The 15933-nt window shown below is 39.7% G+C and overlaps 1 protein-coding gene across 3 annotated transcripts in view; it reads left to right on the forward strand.

Annotated features, from left to right (window-relative positions):
- Positions 1–1745: 1745 nt before the first annotated feature.
- The window catches only part of slc12a9 (solute carrier family 12 member 9), a 35063-nt gene continuing 20875 nt past the window's right edge, over positions 1746–15933 (forward strand). The window contains exons 1-14 of one of the 3 annotated variants that reach the window (XM_069716475.1): positions 1746–1974; positions 4342–4579; positions 4695–4829; positions 4943–5080; positions 5165–5467; positions 5575–5682; positions 6197–6308; positions 6420–6577; positions 6655–6737; positions 6817–6941; positions 8039–8231; positions 8426–8600; positions 10789–10935; positions 11048–15880. In XM_069716475.1, the coding sequence (XP_069572576.1) occupies positions 4369–4579; positions 4695–4829; positions 4943–5080; positions 5165–5467; positions 5575–5682; positions 6197–6308; positions 6420–6577; positions 6655–6737; positions 6817–6941; positions 8039–8231; positions 8426–8600; positions 10789–10935; positions 11048–11892 (2733 nt within the window). In that variant the 5' untranslated portion in view covers positions 1746–1974; positions 4342–4368 and the 3' untranslated portion in view covers positions 11893–15880. Of the gene's footprint in view, positions 1975–4341; positions 4580–4694; positions 4830–4942; positions 5468–5574; positions 5683–6196; positions 6309–6419; positions 6578–6654; positions 6738–6816; positions 6942–8038; positions 8232–8425; positions 8601–10788; positions 10936–11047; positions 15881–15933 lie in introns of those variants that run through there. The other 2 variants (XR_011311724.1, XM_069716474.1) reach the window with 2 other exon arrangements.

Raw genomic sequence — 15933 nt, forward strand, 5'->3', positions numbered from 1 at the left:
AATAGATAACATAAAAAGCTTTTAAAATACAAAACATTATTAAAGATAAAACCAGATGGTTACCAACCAGTTTGTCTTTTAACATCTTACACAAAGCAATGTGTAGCCGGGGTCACATTTCAGAAGTCTGAGTTGTTAACGGCTCCACCAAAAGAGTGGCCAAGCCAGTACTTTTACTTTGATACTTTAACTACATTTGGCTGCTAATAATATGCACTATACTTGATTACTTTTTCATGCAGCACTTTTGCCGCAATGTATGTTTACATTGCTGTAGTTGTACTTTTTGCTTAAATAAAGAATCCCAATACTTCTTCCAACACTGTAAATCTGAGTGTGTAGCATTGAATTTCATCATGTAACATTGATCTGCTGAGACTGATTCAGTGAGCGAGTGGATATTTGGTGAGATGAAGACTTTGGACAACTTGAAACCGAGTTGTGATTCAGAAAACCATTCAGAACCTGTAGGTGCTGCAATAGTCTCCTGATTAATTTGATTTGCCTATTTGTGCTCCAAGTGCGAGATTTGTCTCAACAATTTATAGTTTAACGTCTCCCTCCACTGAAAAATGTGTTTTATTTATTGTTCCCTCCGTTGGATGTTTGACCTTTGCTGTGCAGGATGATGAATGTGCAGAATTTTCCAGTGGAAGGTATTTTCACATTTGTCTCCTGTAGTAGTTTCTCTGTGCTGACCTGAATGTATACACAAACAGGATTTTGTGATATTACAAGCGGAAACTTAAAGCCTCCAGTACACATACAGTAGACTTTTCAGAGAAAGAATAGCTTGAATTAAGTTTTTCAAAGACCTTTACGTGGAGTACTTTATGCCTTATTATACTGAAAGAGATTTGAAAGGAAACGCCTGTAAATTTACACAAATCCAAATTGAGGCTAAAGAGGAATACAGTGCAGGTGTATTTTTCCTTTAAAGTTATCGATTTGTCTTTTTCAATGAAAATTACTATATTGTTTAATATCTAACCCTCTCAAATATAATAATAATAATCCACATTTTTGGTCAGTGTATAAATGTAATGGTTCAACATTTCAGCAGGGATTATTGAACAAATAGAAAATCGACAAAGTGAGACATGTGATTAGATTGTAAAGTAATGGGAGCTGCTGGTGCATCAAAACTCCCCCTCTGTGCAGATTCTGCGTGTCATTTTACATTCAGTAATTGCACCCATCAACATGCTATACCCTTTCATTTTTAGCACTGGTTTGTGGTCCTTGATCAGAATGGATGTAGATTTATATTGACTGCAAATCGTTGCATCGGATTTTTACTTTTTTTTAAAAATTCTCCTTATTAGACAAAATCCATTACTCTGATGAGAGCCTGATTTGAGGTCTGGTCTAGTCCTACCACACGTGATCCCTCAGTATGTATGGACGTCATCTTTGTCACATACTGACCTCTAGTGGGGAGAAATGCCATTACAGTCTATTCCTATGTAGTGCAACTTTACATCAGCTATATGTGCATACATTCACAAGTTCTTCTGTCAGTGCACAGAAGAAATTAACATCCGAAAATACTATTTATACTGCGATACACGTATATGAAGTTATTAATAAACCATGATGAGTTGACGAATCATCTGTCTGCAAATTAGGGGCGTGGTTAGACAAACAGTACCTTTGCTCATATTTGTTGTGGTTTTGCCCTCCCCTTTGGGAAGTCACATGGGCCCTCCCTGCTCTCTCGTGACACTTTTGAACAAATAAGAGGGTGAACGAGGCGTGCCATGGCTCTTATGTTGTTATTGGGTACACGTCTCTCGGCATCCAACTCTCGGGGCAGCTCGGCGCTGCCAGCCCTGTCCACCGGGACCGCTGTGGTCACGCTTGCCTGTGCACTGCTGCGCATATGACCCGGGACATCTTCTCCACTCAGCCTCAGAGGACCCACCAAAAACAGAGGAGTTTTAAAGCAGGAAGTGGGTGAAAGTATATCGCGAGGTAAGCTTGGCTGCTCTGTTTGGTGTTTCAGCGGGGACAGGAAACATCACGGGGTGCGTCTTGATTCAAACATCCTGGATGTTGCTGTTGGACTGATACAGTGCAGCAGCACTTTGGCTGCATTGTTTTATTACAGCCGGACGATCGGCAACTTCCTGACTGTAAACAGACATGGAACCAGCATGCACCTGCAAACGTATCAGTTAGTCACGTTTTTTTTTTAGCCCCATCAAAGGAGGTTTTGGGGCCGCAGATGCTCCACCCTCCTGCAACGTATGTGTGACGGAAACGGGGATTTATTTTAGTAACCGATATGTTTCTGAAGCAGGGTGCGCGGACCCACAGAGGGCTCAATTAGATAGGTCCAGGCGCACTGCAACATCATCATAAACGTCAGTTCAGTGCGTCACTGACAGCATCCTGCAGAGCATGATGCCACTTTGTGCATCAACAACAATTAATGTTTGACAAATGGTATGGCTCAGCTGTTCTCTCTGAATGATCCACTTCCCACTAATAGGTCTTCTGATAATGACGGGGTTAGGAGTTTAATTAAAACTTACATAAATCTATAACCTGGGCTACACCCATTATTTAATTGATTATTAATATTCTGATCACTTTTTTCGATGCATCATCAATTGATTCATTGAAATGCCCATTGTAGTTTTCCAGCTTTAAATTGCTTGCTATTCAGTTGACTACTATGAGAGCAAATTCTCACACCTGAGTTACTTGAACTAGTAAATGTTTGACAATTCTTTCACACCGGCGAAAGTTGTGACCGGACGCATTATGTTTTTGGCTCGTGAACAGCAAATTTCTTCAAATGTGGCACAAACATTCACTTGGACTAAAGGATGAAATGATGACGATTTGGAGGTCAAAGGTCAAGGTTAATGTGACCTTACATCTATCCACTTAATGGGAACGTGATATCTCAAGAACCACTTAAAGGAATTTCTTCAAATCTGGCAAATGTCCACTTGGACTAAAGGAGAAAGTCACAAGATTTTGGTCGTCAATTTAACCTCTCACCTGTCCTTTTCTCATGAATGTGATATCTCAGGTTTGCCTTGTGGGAACTTCTTGTCCAAATTTGGCACAAACGTAAACTTTGAACTGATTGGATTTTGGTGGTCAAAGGTCATGGTCACTGTGACCTCATCCGTCCCATCCATCTGTCTCAGGACAGATTAAACTGTGGCGATTATAGAGCTTCTGTGCTGTTGAGTTGAAGATATGTGTGAAGCATCTACGTTTTAGATCTTGTAGCTTCTTTACATCTATTTTTGAAGCATTGTCTACTCGTCAATCAGCTTTATTGGCCAAACATGTAAACACGTAGAAAGATTTCTTTAAAGTCCCCAGTACATAAATGAGTTTGGACAGACATGGATGTAAACTGCAACTTGACTGGTTGGTGGAAGGATACAACTGCGAAACGTTGTTTCTTCCTTGTCTGTCTAAATAGTGTCAAAATCCTAAGTAGAATAGAATCATTTCCTGGTCTGCTTAATAATAGGGAGGTTGTGTCCCTGACATGTTCAATCATGCTTTGTTGTGGAAAACGTTTTTCCTGCTTCGGGTTCATCATCATGTGAATCACGTAGATGACCTAACAACTCGCAGAGAGTGGCTAAGCAGCTTCAGCGATGAAAACTGTCCCCTTGGAAAATAATTTAGAAAGGGGAACGCTGATAGTAAGAAAACAACTGAGGTCACCTGTGCACAGAGAGGCACGGTGCTCAGCCAAGAAGTCAGGCTCTTTGGTTTGAGTGGTATGTAAAAAGAGACAAGCAGCTGTGAATCAGCTGACTGCAAATATCAACCTGAAGTGTGAGCTTTCATTAAGAAGAGTGCTTTGCAGACTTGACTTCTCTATGTGGGGCGTCTCAGGGTTCGATATATTGTTGTCTTCTATAGTAAAAAATAAATAAATTGAGAAACATCTTCAAGTTGGCTTTTGAATATTATATTCTTAGCTGCTAAAAGACCACCACTATTTAAAGTAAACGGTTTATCTTGAAGTATTAATGAAACAGTGCAGAACATCTGGTCCTGTGCACATAGGGAACTTCATTTTACTGGAAAAAGTAAAAACAATGCTATGAGGACATAAGCTGTCTATGTGCCTAAAAGGGGATGGAAATCTACTTGAAAGTAGATTGCATGCAGGGCCTGCCACACCCTTTGCTGTGCAGGCTTTCTGTTGATGAACATGTCTGCGGGGAAAAAAGGGAACTAAGTCTGAGAGATAAATGTGTCTGCAGGTTCATGTTTCTCACATAAAACAGAAGCGAATGGAAGCGACTGATCCAAATTCAACCCTCATTCTCTGCTCTGTCCTTATTGATTTCTTTACAGGCTGATCTGAAGCTCTTCTCACCCACCATGTTGAACGAACGCAGCCCTCTCATCCCGTCAGGGGTGTGCGGCCTGACCGCGGCAGCATGCGGCGTTGAGCCCGACCCCGACCCCGACTCCACCCCTGAATCCATCTCTGGGACACCGAGCGAAAGCCCTCGAAAGCTGAACACCTTTTTCGGGGTGATGGTGCCGACCATCCTCTCCATGTTCAGCATCATTCTGTTTCTGAGAACAGGTGAGCGGTTCATGTTTGGAGAGAAATAAAAGGATCGTAAACTGCGGATGTTTCTCACAGTGTGACTGAGTCATTGTGGTGCAGTGACTAACAGTGGTGTGATCTCTCTTTGCAGGGTTTGTGGTTGGTCACGCCGGGCTGTTGCAGGGTCTTTTAATGGTGGTTGTAGCCTACACCATCATATCTCTCACAATACTGTCCATCTGTGCCATTTCCACCAACGGAGCCATACAGGGGGGTGGAGCCTACTGTATCTCTGACAGACCAATCAAATATTTCAAATGTTTTCTTGAGTGTTACTTGATGTTGGCCACAGTTTCTATGATTTCAGTCGAAACATGAGCCTTAACAAAATGGGACCAGACATGATAAGCCGATCTTTGGGGCCCGAGTTCGGAGGAAGCATTGGTTTGATGTTCTTCCTGGCCAAGGTGTTTGCATGTGGAGAGTATGTTCTCGGCCTTGTGGAGGCCATATTAGATGTTTTTGGTCGTAACCCTGGTAGGTTTTTGCTTACATTTTGTTTACGTTATTTGTTGCAAATCCCTCCCTCGCAAGTATTTTGCCTGTTCTCCTCTGTTGCAGACTCGTCTGTGAGCGAGAGGGTGCAGCTGCTTCCTCAGGGCTACTGGTACACGGTGCTGTACTCCTCAGTCATCCTCCTGTTCTGTCTGCTTGTGTGCCTGGTGGGCGCCCACATCTACTCCCGCACTGCCTTCATCATCCTGCTGGTGGTGACCGTGTCACTGCTGTCTGTCTTCATCAGTTCTGTGGCAGTCAAACCTCTCAACTTTGTCATCACCCACAATGGTCCTGCCAACCAGACCCGCCGCTACAACGCCAGCTACACGGGCTTCAGCGTGACCACACTGAGGAACAACCTGGCTTGTGAGTGCTGATATGGAAGTATATTCACAAGCAAAGCTACAAAACTGTTAAATTTAGAAACATCTGTTAACGTCTTTGCTGTTGTTCTTCTTTTTATTTCTCTCCAGCTGATTACTCTTTGGACTACAGCACCAACTCTATCATGTCTTTTGCCACAGTGTTTGCTATCATGTTCACCAGCTGCACTGGGATCATGGCTGGAGCCAACATGTCAGGTTAAAGCTTGTTGTCATAATATCACACAGTGGTAGTATAAATAAGTATATTTACTTAGAGGTACTTGTCCTTTACTTGAGTGTTTCCATTTTTTCTAAGAGTTTATCTATTGAACTGCATTTTAGAGGGAAATATTGAAGGTTTTAATTCACTATTATCTGACGGCTTAATTTACTATTCACTAGTTATTAATATTTCATATGCAAAACTTTCATCAGGGTAATTTTTCTGCACAACAGGTACTTTTACTTTCATGTTTTAAGTATATTTGGCTAATAAATTGTCTGTACTTTTATTTTGATAAGTTATTTTAAAAGCAGGACTTTCACTTGCAATGACTTTAACTTTTGAATTGTGTGTCTACTAAAAGATCTTTACAACTAAAAGATCTTTACAACTGTCGTATCGCAGTTCTTCATCCTGCGTACACACACATGCACACTGTGCTACATGCATACATTCATACATCCACGCTGACCCTGACCTTTGCCCTTCCTCCTCACATCTCTGAAGGGGAGCTGAAGACTCCGAGCATCTCCATCCCTAAAGGCACCATCGTAGCCGTCTTTTACACTTTCACAGTCTATGTCCTCCTCTTCATCTTGGTCGCTGCCACCTGTGACAGGTCTGAAATGGAATCACATTTGTCATATCAATAATTGTAGTGCAATCAACATCAAATAAGCAGCTTGGATCTTGGAAAAAATGAATACGAATTTTGTGTTTTCTTCTTTAGGACCCTGTTGATTCAGGATTACGGGTTCCTCCAGCGAATCAACATATGGCCACCTTTCGTCATTGTCGGAGTATACTGCGCCTCTCTGTCAGCTGCAATGTGCTCTATGATTGGAGCCTCCCGCATCCTCCACGCTCTCGCTCTGGATCAACTCTTTGGTGAGGCTTGAGGCTTTTGTACTCGGCCATCTTTGTGTACTGAATAAACTTGTAAAAGACTTTTGTTTCCCTCACAGGTTTACCGCTAGCCCCAGCTACCATCACATCAAGATCGGGGAATCCATGGATGGCGGTGGTGTACACATGGGGCCTGGCACAGGTGAGATCCTGCACTGTGCAGTTCTGTATTTTTAGAATCACAACTGGTTTCTCAACCTGTGCTTTGTGGTTTGTTTCAGTGTGTAGTGTTTGCAGGGCAGCTCGATGCTGTGGCCAGTCTGGTGACTGTTTTCTACTTGCTTGCCTTCGCTGCAGTTAACTTGGCCTGTTTGGTTCTTGAGTGGGCGTCGGCACCTAATTTCAGGTAAAAAATAATTGAACCCTGTTCAGGGAAAAATAAGAAATCTGTGTGTTTGCTGACCTCTGTCGGGTGAAAGAAGGAATTTCACTACTATTTGTCAGCAGGGGAAATGATGACGTAGAGGTGAAATGACGATTAATGAATTGGCTGCAGAAAAATAATCAATTTTGGATTTAATTTAAATAATGTGTTCAAGCAAAAGAACAAAATGTTGGATGGTTTTAAATTCTTAAATGTGAGAATTTGTTGCTTTTCAGCATCTGACATGATCATGAGTTGATGATTTGACAGTTTGGACTGTTTGTTGGACAAAACAAGACATTGTGATGGTAATTTTATACTATTTCCAAACATTTTATTGACCAAATAGTGAATAGATTTAGTTCAAGAAATAATCTGCAGGTTAATCAGCAGTGAAAGGAGTCGTTAGTTGCAGATAAATCACAATTCAAGTACTGACTGCGAACAGCATGTCTTAGTAGCTTGGTTTTACCAGAACAATAGATTCACAGGTCTGGTCATACTCCATAGGGAATCAAATGCAGTCATTGCATCGTACTGGGTGTCGACCTCAATTTTGAACCGTTGCAACTACATTCAGAAAAAAAGCCTTGACTTCAACATCATTGCACTTCACCACCAACACTGGTCACTGATTGGTCCGCCCTTCAGAGTGGCTGAACGTACGTTAATGCGGACAGGGACTCCAGACTTTAATAACAGTAAAGACTGAAGCTGTGAGCAATATTTTGATGGAGACAGGCTAATATTTTTGAGTTGCAGTGCCTAAATGTATGACCACACTCGGGGATTGTACCATCACTGAGTGTGGCCATAAATTGTGGTCAAGGAAATAAGAAAATAATCTAAATTTGGTCATGGATACTAGAAAAGATATACATGTGATGTAGCCCAGGGATCGTCTTGATCACAAAAGTGACTCGCATCACAGTACACAACATCACACAGATATGCTTGACTAAAATGTATTACTACTATATATTTTATGAGGCAGTAAAAGTAATATTTATGGCCTCTTTTCACCTTTGTGTTTCATGAGTCTGTCAGCTTCAGGTGTTTTGTTTCTGTGTGTTCAACAGACCGACCTTCCAGCTCTTCTCCTGGCACACCTGCCTGCTGGGGATTCTGAGCTGCTTGGTCATGATGTTCGTCATTAACCCCGTGTACTCCTCTGGAAGCATCGTCCTCCTGTTACTGCTGCTGCTTTTCCTCCACTTCAGATCGCCCACCAGCAGCTGGGGCTACATCAGCCAGGCTCTCATTTTCCACCAGGTACCTGAACACACACGCACACACACGCACACGCACACACACACACACACACACACACACACACACACACACACACACACACACACACACACACACACACACACACACACACACACACACACACACACACACAAATCAGACATGTGCTACAGTTTGTTTAAAGTGTTGTTGTCTTTTGTCTGCTGTGGTTTTAGGTACGTAAGTATCTGTTGATGCTGGATGTGAGGAAAGACCATGTGAAGTTCTGGAGGCCGCAGGTGCTGCTGATGGTGGCCAACCCTCGCTCTTCCTGTCAGCTCATGCTGTTTGTAAACCAGCTGAAGAAGGGAGGACTGTATGTGCTGGGCCATGTGCAGCTGGGAGATCTGGGTAATGCTCACTTGGCGGTCTGTTCTGGCCATCTGCAGCGAACAGTATTGAATTATTCTTATCTCTCAGCCATTTTCCATTTGTGGTTTCACCCATCACTGAAGCTGAACTTTGTAAAAATAACCAGTTTGAGTTACTGCCTTCATCCACTGCAGACAACATGAAATCATTGTCGTGTTGTGACTCCTTTTAAATTTGTTCTAAGGCCTCAAACTGTATTTTAGTTTTGGCCTAAAAAATAGGGACAGTTCTGGTGCACTTAAATGCACATATGATGATATATGATGATGACATAGGATGAGCAGGAAAATATGAAGCTGGTTGCGCATTACTGAGGTTATATACCATCTCTGACTGGCTGACATGAAGTCTGCATCATGATGATAAGTTTCCTCGTGGGATATCACTTTCCATCTGCTGCTGCTCTTTTATTATTAATAAGAGTCGTACTCTTCTGCTCTGTGCCACGGCAGCTTCGGGAGAGTGTTCACCAGTCAAATTAGAATTCAGTCAAATACCTAGCTCTTTATTTATTTGGCTGAAAAGGCACAGATCTTTATCAAACTGTAAGAAAAGTATTCCGTTTTTGTTTTTTTAATGCAGAAAGCAATTTACCTTTTCTTTCATTCATTTACCCGCTCACACTTTGCCAATCTGCCTCCTAGTGGCCTGTAAGATACATTGCAGTGTTTATGAACACTGAAATTTGATCCTTTTTTTTTTTTGTGGTGTAAAGTAACTGCACACATTTACTGGAAGTGCTGTCCATAAGTAGTTTTGAGGTGGACTTTTTTTTAAATTAAAAAAATATATATTTAATGCTGTTTAATTATTCTACTCCACTACATATCAGAGGTGACTTTTTTTTTTTTTTTTTTTAAATTTTATGTATACAGTGAACCCTCGTTTATCGCGGGGGTTACGTTCCAAATAGAGACCGTGATAGGTGAAATCCGTGAAGTAGTAACCTTTATTTTTTTTACAATTATTATACAATGAAATACTCCATAATACATTGAAACCAAAGAACAAAACCTTTTTACAGGCCCAAGCATTTGTTTAACAAATAAAAGTACTGTATAAATGTTTTTTTTTACAAATAACTACTGTACTGTAAAATAATAATTTTAATCATCAATACGAACTGAAGGCTTCAAATTGCTGAGATCGGCACCGCCCCACTGCGACCCGAGTCATTGGATTAGAACGGGAGGAAATGAAACATGATTATGAAAACAAATACAAAGTACAGTCGGACAAATAGTGACTCGTGTATTTCACTGCTCTTCTGACTGAGCCGCTGCATCCTGACTCCGCTCTGCAGCGGTTCTTTCTTCTAAAGCCGGCGGTGCAGGTGTGGTTTTTCGAGAGAAGAACATAGTTATCGGTAGTTGTTGTCGCTCTTTTTTCTTCTGGGCAAAAAGATTCTTATAAACCGACATGCCACCATCGATTATTTTTAATTTGGCAAGCTGTTTTACGTACGTGTACATATTAAACCGCAACGTTATTGACAAACAGGTAGAGAAGAAGCGGAGAGACTGTTTAGCCAATCAGAATGCAGAACACAATGCACGATGCAAATCCGTGAAGCAGCGAGACCGTGAAAGGTGAACCGCGTTATAGCGAGGGTTCACTGTATTTTATTCCACTACATTTGTTTGACATCTGTAGTAAGTATTTACTTTTTACATTGAGATTTTATGGATTAAAAAAACCCACAGAAAACAAAATGTACTATTTTTTTTTACCTGCTCCATCAGACAAAAATTTCCCCTCTTAACATCTCACATGGTTTTATTTAGATGACCGCCGGAGGCTGAAAGAAGTATTACATTTTTAAAAAGTGTTGAGAATAGTCAAAAACTGAACACATTTTTGTTGCAGAATTTTGTTTTTCTAATCTAATAATGTGAATATTTAATAATGAATCAAGTCCAGGGGGAGTTTAACTGCTGAATGAGTACATTTTCTTTAATATATTTCCATATATTTAGATGATAATGTCTTTGCTGACTCTAAGAATTTAAATGCAGGTCTTTTACTTATAATTGAATATTGTTAAATTGTGGTTGTAACTTAAAGGAGTGTTTTTATTATTATTATAACAATATTACATCTATGAAATGAAAGCAACGTTTGTAATGTCCTCTGCTGTGAATTCATTTCTGCCTTTGCTGTGCTTTAGATACCCTGCCGTCAGACCCAGTCCAGCAGCAATACAACTTCTGGCTGAGCCTGGTTGATAAACTCGGGGTGAAGGCCTTCGTAGACCTGACGCTCTCGCACTCCGTCAGACAGGGAACACAGCATCTGCTGCGCATCACAGGCCTGGGTAAGCCCTTTTTTCTCTTTGACCTGCCATGTCCATCACATTCAGTACAGATCATGATGTTGCTTTCCTGAATGTGGTGAATCTAGTATTATTTTCTGCTTTTCTCTACAAGGTGGCATGAAGCCCAACACTCTGATATTGGGGTTTTATGACGGCTGCACTCCCGAGGACTTCTTCCTACAAGATACTGCCTTCTGTGGCTCATCAGTGGGACAAGACAGTGAGGGGGAATATAATTTTGGGGTTGACCTGCCCTCATTGCAGGCCCATTTCCCGCCTGTCCGACATGTCGAGAGCCCGCGGTGGCTCTCGCCAGAGGAGTACGTTGGGATCGTTTCTGATGCCATTAAAATGAACAAGAATGTGTGCCTCGGACGATATTTCTTCCAGTTGGAGGGAGAAAATAAAGATAGTAAGGTTGACGGGTCAAACCGGACGATAGACGTTTGGCCTCTCAACCTGCTCCAGCCGGGCAGCCGGGATTATGAGGACGTGTGCAGCCTCTTTCTGCTTCAGATGGCCTGCGTGCTCAACATGTCCAACAAATGGCGCCATGCGAGAATGAGAATCTTCCTGAATGTGGAGACCCAGTCCAGCGACCAGAGCTGGGTGGTCAATGAAGAGACGTTTAGGGAGTTGCTTAGGAAGCTGAGGATCAGGGCGTCGATAAAGATTGTGCCGTGGGACTCTGTTGTGCAGCACCACCCTCGGCCGAACGGGGAGCTCTCCTCAGAGCCGACGCTGTCCGCTCTGTCCGAGGACTTCTTGTCAGCAGTGAACTGCATGTTGATGGAGCAGAGCTCACAAGCTGCTGTCCGCTTCCTGTATTTACCTCGCCCTCCTGCTCATCACGGCCGGTCCCAGCAGTATTTAGCTCAGCTAGAAGCAGTGACCAATGGTTTAGGGCCAACACTCTTGATTCATGGTGTCACTCCAGTCACATACACTGGTCTCTGAGAATGTGCGATCAGGAGTTTGTTCACGTTGGATGATTTTATATTGTACATGCAGCAAAACCTTATCTGGCTGGAAGTAGAAACAAATGAACAAACAATTTCATAAAAAGTGAATGCTAAGGTGTAATATTTATTACACTTTCACTTACTGCAGTTTTTGGTCATTTTACTGAACCTTATAGAACGACCCCAGTCGAGTGCCACTTGGGAATTTTTTTTATTCAAATAGGATATTTTCCTATTCTTATATAGTTGAGTTGGCTTTGTGATTGAGCTAAGCAATAAGGGATGTTAGCGGTCATAATTTATGTTGATATTAGCTCCTGTTTGCCTCCGCTTTACGTCTGTTTTTCCATGAAATACACAGACAGAAATTTAAAAAATGGGTGAAAGTTGTCTTTATTTAGAGGAATACAGGTTTTCAAGGGCACTGAATATAGAAATGTCTCAGTATAAATTCTGGGATGAGATAAAAATGAAAAATAGTACAACAGTAATTTTCCTGGTTCAGTTTCTGAACGATATTATAGGTGTAAATGAAACCATTAAAATACCCTAACATTAATCATTTTAAATCTAAAACATGTAATTTACTAATATAACAAAATATCGTAATTAAGATAATAGTGTTCTCTGCCTGTCACAAAGAGTAATTTCAACATAGGGATGATTTATTATTTTCGCCTTTTATTACATTTTCTGCTGAAGTTCTCATCCCCTCAACGCATCCAGCTCTGTCTGAATGTATGTTGTACTTTTAACAGAGTTCAATTAAATTATTCTGAAAAAAATAAATGGATGTTCAACTAGATATTTTCAAATGAAAAATAAAAACCCAATTGAATATTCATTTAAAATGATAATGAAAAAATGACTCTTGCTGTGACCTCTCCAACCCCCTAACCTTTCTCTTAACTCCTTTTTTGTCACTTGCTGACTGCCTGCAATGACACAGGACATAAACCAAAATATTATATTGTATTATTAAAATTCCTAGTTCATGATATATATTTAAAATACACTCTGTATGATTGTTCCCTCTACCGCAACTGGCCTTCAATTGTAGCTGTAAGTCAGAATGGTGTTTTGGAGGTCAGGTCAGGTTAGGTATTTACTTTATTAATCCCCGAGGGGACATTTTTTTCACTACAGCAGCATACAGGAAGCAATGAGGAACCTTAACATGTTTTGTTAACCGCAGAAAATCTATGATGAATAAGCAAATTTTTACTCACTGTACATAATTAGACATTATATATTTTCACCAAAAAATTTAAATCTAACATTTTTCTAAATGTGAAAAAATTCCTGTACTGGTAATGGTAATCAATATGTAGTCTGACAAGAGAATGATTAACTTTTAACTGGAGAAACATAAAGATATTAAAGAGATCTGCTTTCCTGGTAGCCATCTTGAAAGTACTGCCAGATGTGGCTGACATGGAATTGCCTTAATCTGCAATATCACTGAGTGCCGCTAGGAGTTGGCTCCAAAAAGCTTTCCATAGACTCCCATTCAAATTCTGTCATTAAATTTAAAGTAGATAAATGTTTTCCACAAGTTGTTTCTGTTTTGCTAGCTAGACTCACTCCTTCCTATTCTTTTTTTAGTGGTACATCTGAAAATAATCCCTTTGTTAATTAGAAAATAAGTCTCAAAAATATGTGTTTTAGGAGTGTGTGTATTTTTGATTGACAGGCCTGTGGTTCAGTCAGATTATGGCTGTTGGTGGGCGGGATGTAGTATCGTCGGGATTCCAATCAGATTGAGCGCTGGATCTGATTCGATTGTATTGGAAACCTTTCGACATTACGTCATAGCCGAAATATGACAGCGTCACAGCGTCAATCAAACAGACACGTCCCCAAAAACACAGAAAACTAATAAGAAGAAGTGACTTTAGCGAACAACATCATAAGAACTTGGGGAAAACTGTATTGGCTTTGTATTTCACAAGAGAAGTTAAATGGGAGTCTACTGAGCCAGAACCATGTTTGGAGTCAACCTCTAGTGGCACTCTGTGGTATTGCAGTTAATGGCGCTTTGGCATTGGTGTAATTTTTCAGACACTGGAAGCTACGTCCACTTTTAAGTCTACGGTCTATACACAGTCTACAACGTATTTAGTCCCAACTATGAGATGACTTCTCGCATGTTTTGGTACTTGATCATTTTACGTCATGCTTGCATTCCATTTCCAGATATCAAAAATGAAAGAAAAAAGGTCAAATCAAAAAAAGATTTGATAAAGAGGGAGCATTAAAAAAGGAAAAAAAAAAACAGTGGCGGTAAAATTCAAAGATGTATACTACTCACCGTACTATTAATTTTTTTTAAATTTTTTTACTGTCTTTCCAGATTTGTGTCGACTTTGTATACAAGGTCGACACCACAAGTTGTGCTGAAGTAAACTAATTTTTCAGGTAGAAAAAGTCTGGTAACATTTTGGAATAAAGAAGCCATAATCCCAGAGCCACAACCTGCCACATCCTCAGTTTATCATTTTTGTGTGTTACCTGAGATCTGGGCAAAATACACAAACAAATGTTTGTAAAACATATAAGAACATTAAAATAAATAATATATCACAGCATATCTGTGCGCAAACTACACACATCTGTTCTTGTAAGCATGTTGTTGAGCACCGACAAATCAGAATTAGATATTTTTGAGGTGGCCAGGAATTTTCTGTTTTCAGCCAATGTATGTTATGAATTTTTGAAGCACTGAGAAATTTAATTATCTAATTTTGATTCAATGACTGCGTCAATAGTATCTAATTTACTTTCTACATGTATAACATGTATGACAATTTTAACAATATGTCAGTCTTATCATTACCGAAATCATAAACCTAATTTCTGAAACCTATTTATCATTGCCACAGCAGGAGTTGATTTAATGTTATAAAACAAAAATATTAGGTTGTAGACTGCAAAAAATTTTGCGGTAAGAAGAGAAATATCAATATATCAAGTCAATATCAAATAAAAAATATAATTTTTAAAATATACACAAGTTCAGAGTTTCATGTTACTCTTATGCATTACTCTTAATAATCTTTTTTTTTTTTTTAATGTGAAAATGTGTAAGCATTCCTAATGATCTTGAGGTTTTAGGACCATTGCGGTAATGAGATTTTCAAGCACTTGTTTTGGAAAACTGCCAAAAAATGTTTTTTAATTAGCGTTCACAAACACTTCAGACCATTTCATGAATGGCTAAAAAGAAATTTTGTTGATGAAAGTCTTTTTACATTTTTCATGTTTAAAATCTTTGAAACCACCATTTCATTAGAATCGCCAACTTGTAGTTGTAAGTCGTTTGTGTTTTTTGCTGCTTGTTTTTTTCCTTCACTCACATTTCCGCTGGACCAAGTGATCCAAACACTTGTTGTTCTTTCCTGTGTTGTTAATATGCAAACATGTTGTCTTTTTGCCGTTTAAATTGCATCTCAGCTTTACAGAAAGGGAACTCTTTTGGTCATTTGATTTGCTGTTGTTGTTTGTGTTAACTTAAAAATACATTGGATTTTTTTTTATGCTTCACGGTGCGAACTATAAAAATACACCAAAAATAAGTTATACTAATGGTTACCTTGGACATACTAAAAAAATATGATGTGCATTATAAATCAATCTCAAGTCAGGACCAGGATGATGATTTAGTTGTCACATTTTTACACAATATTTAATGATCATCTTTACAAAGTACATATGAAATATCACTGCACTGTTTTGTTAGCTGTTACTGATAAAAGCATCTTGCACGAGGTGGATAATGCTTGGTGAGAACGCTTTAAAGAACTCTTGCACACTAATGGACATTACTGTAGATGTACCCACAAAATAGCCAAAACAGCTGTTTGTCAGAGGAGTAAATATACTATATGCCACATGCACTGTGTATTGTTATCTTTGGAAGTGTTACATTGTAAAGTCGTAAAAAGATTATGTATTTAAAAGAATGCATAAAAATGATGAAAACAGACTGTGTGGATGTATCTGTTAACTGTATAAATACTACTACTACTACTAATAA

Source organism: Brachyistius frenatus, unplaced genomic scaffold (assembly GCF_029030835.1).
Source record: "Brachyistius frenatus isolate BFR_SWC_R1_liver_20210118 unplaced genomic scaffold, ASM2903083v1 Contig_157, whole genome shotgun sequence".
Lineage (NCBI taxonomy): Eukaryota > Metazoa > Chordata > Actinopteri > Embiotocidae > Brachyistius > Brachyistius frenatus.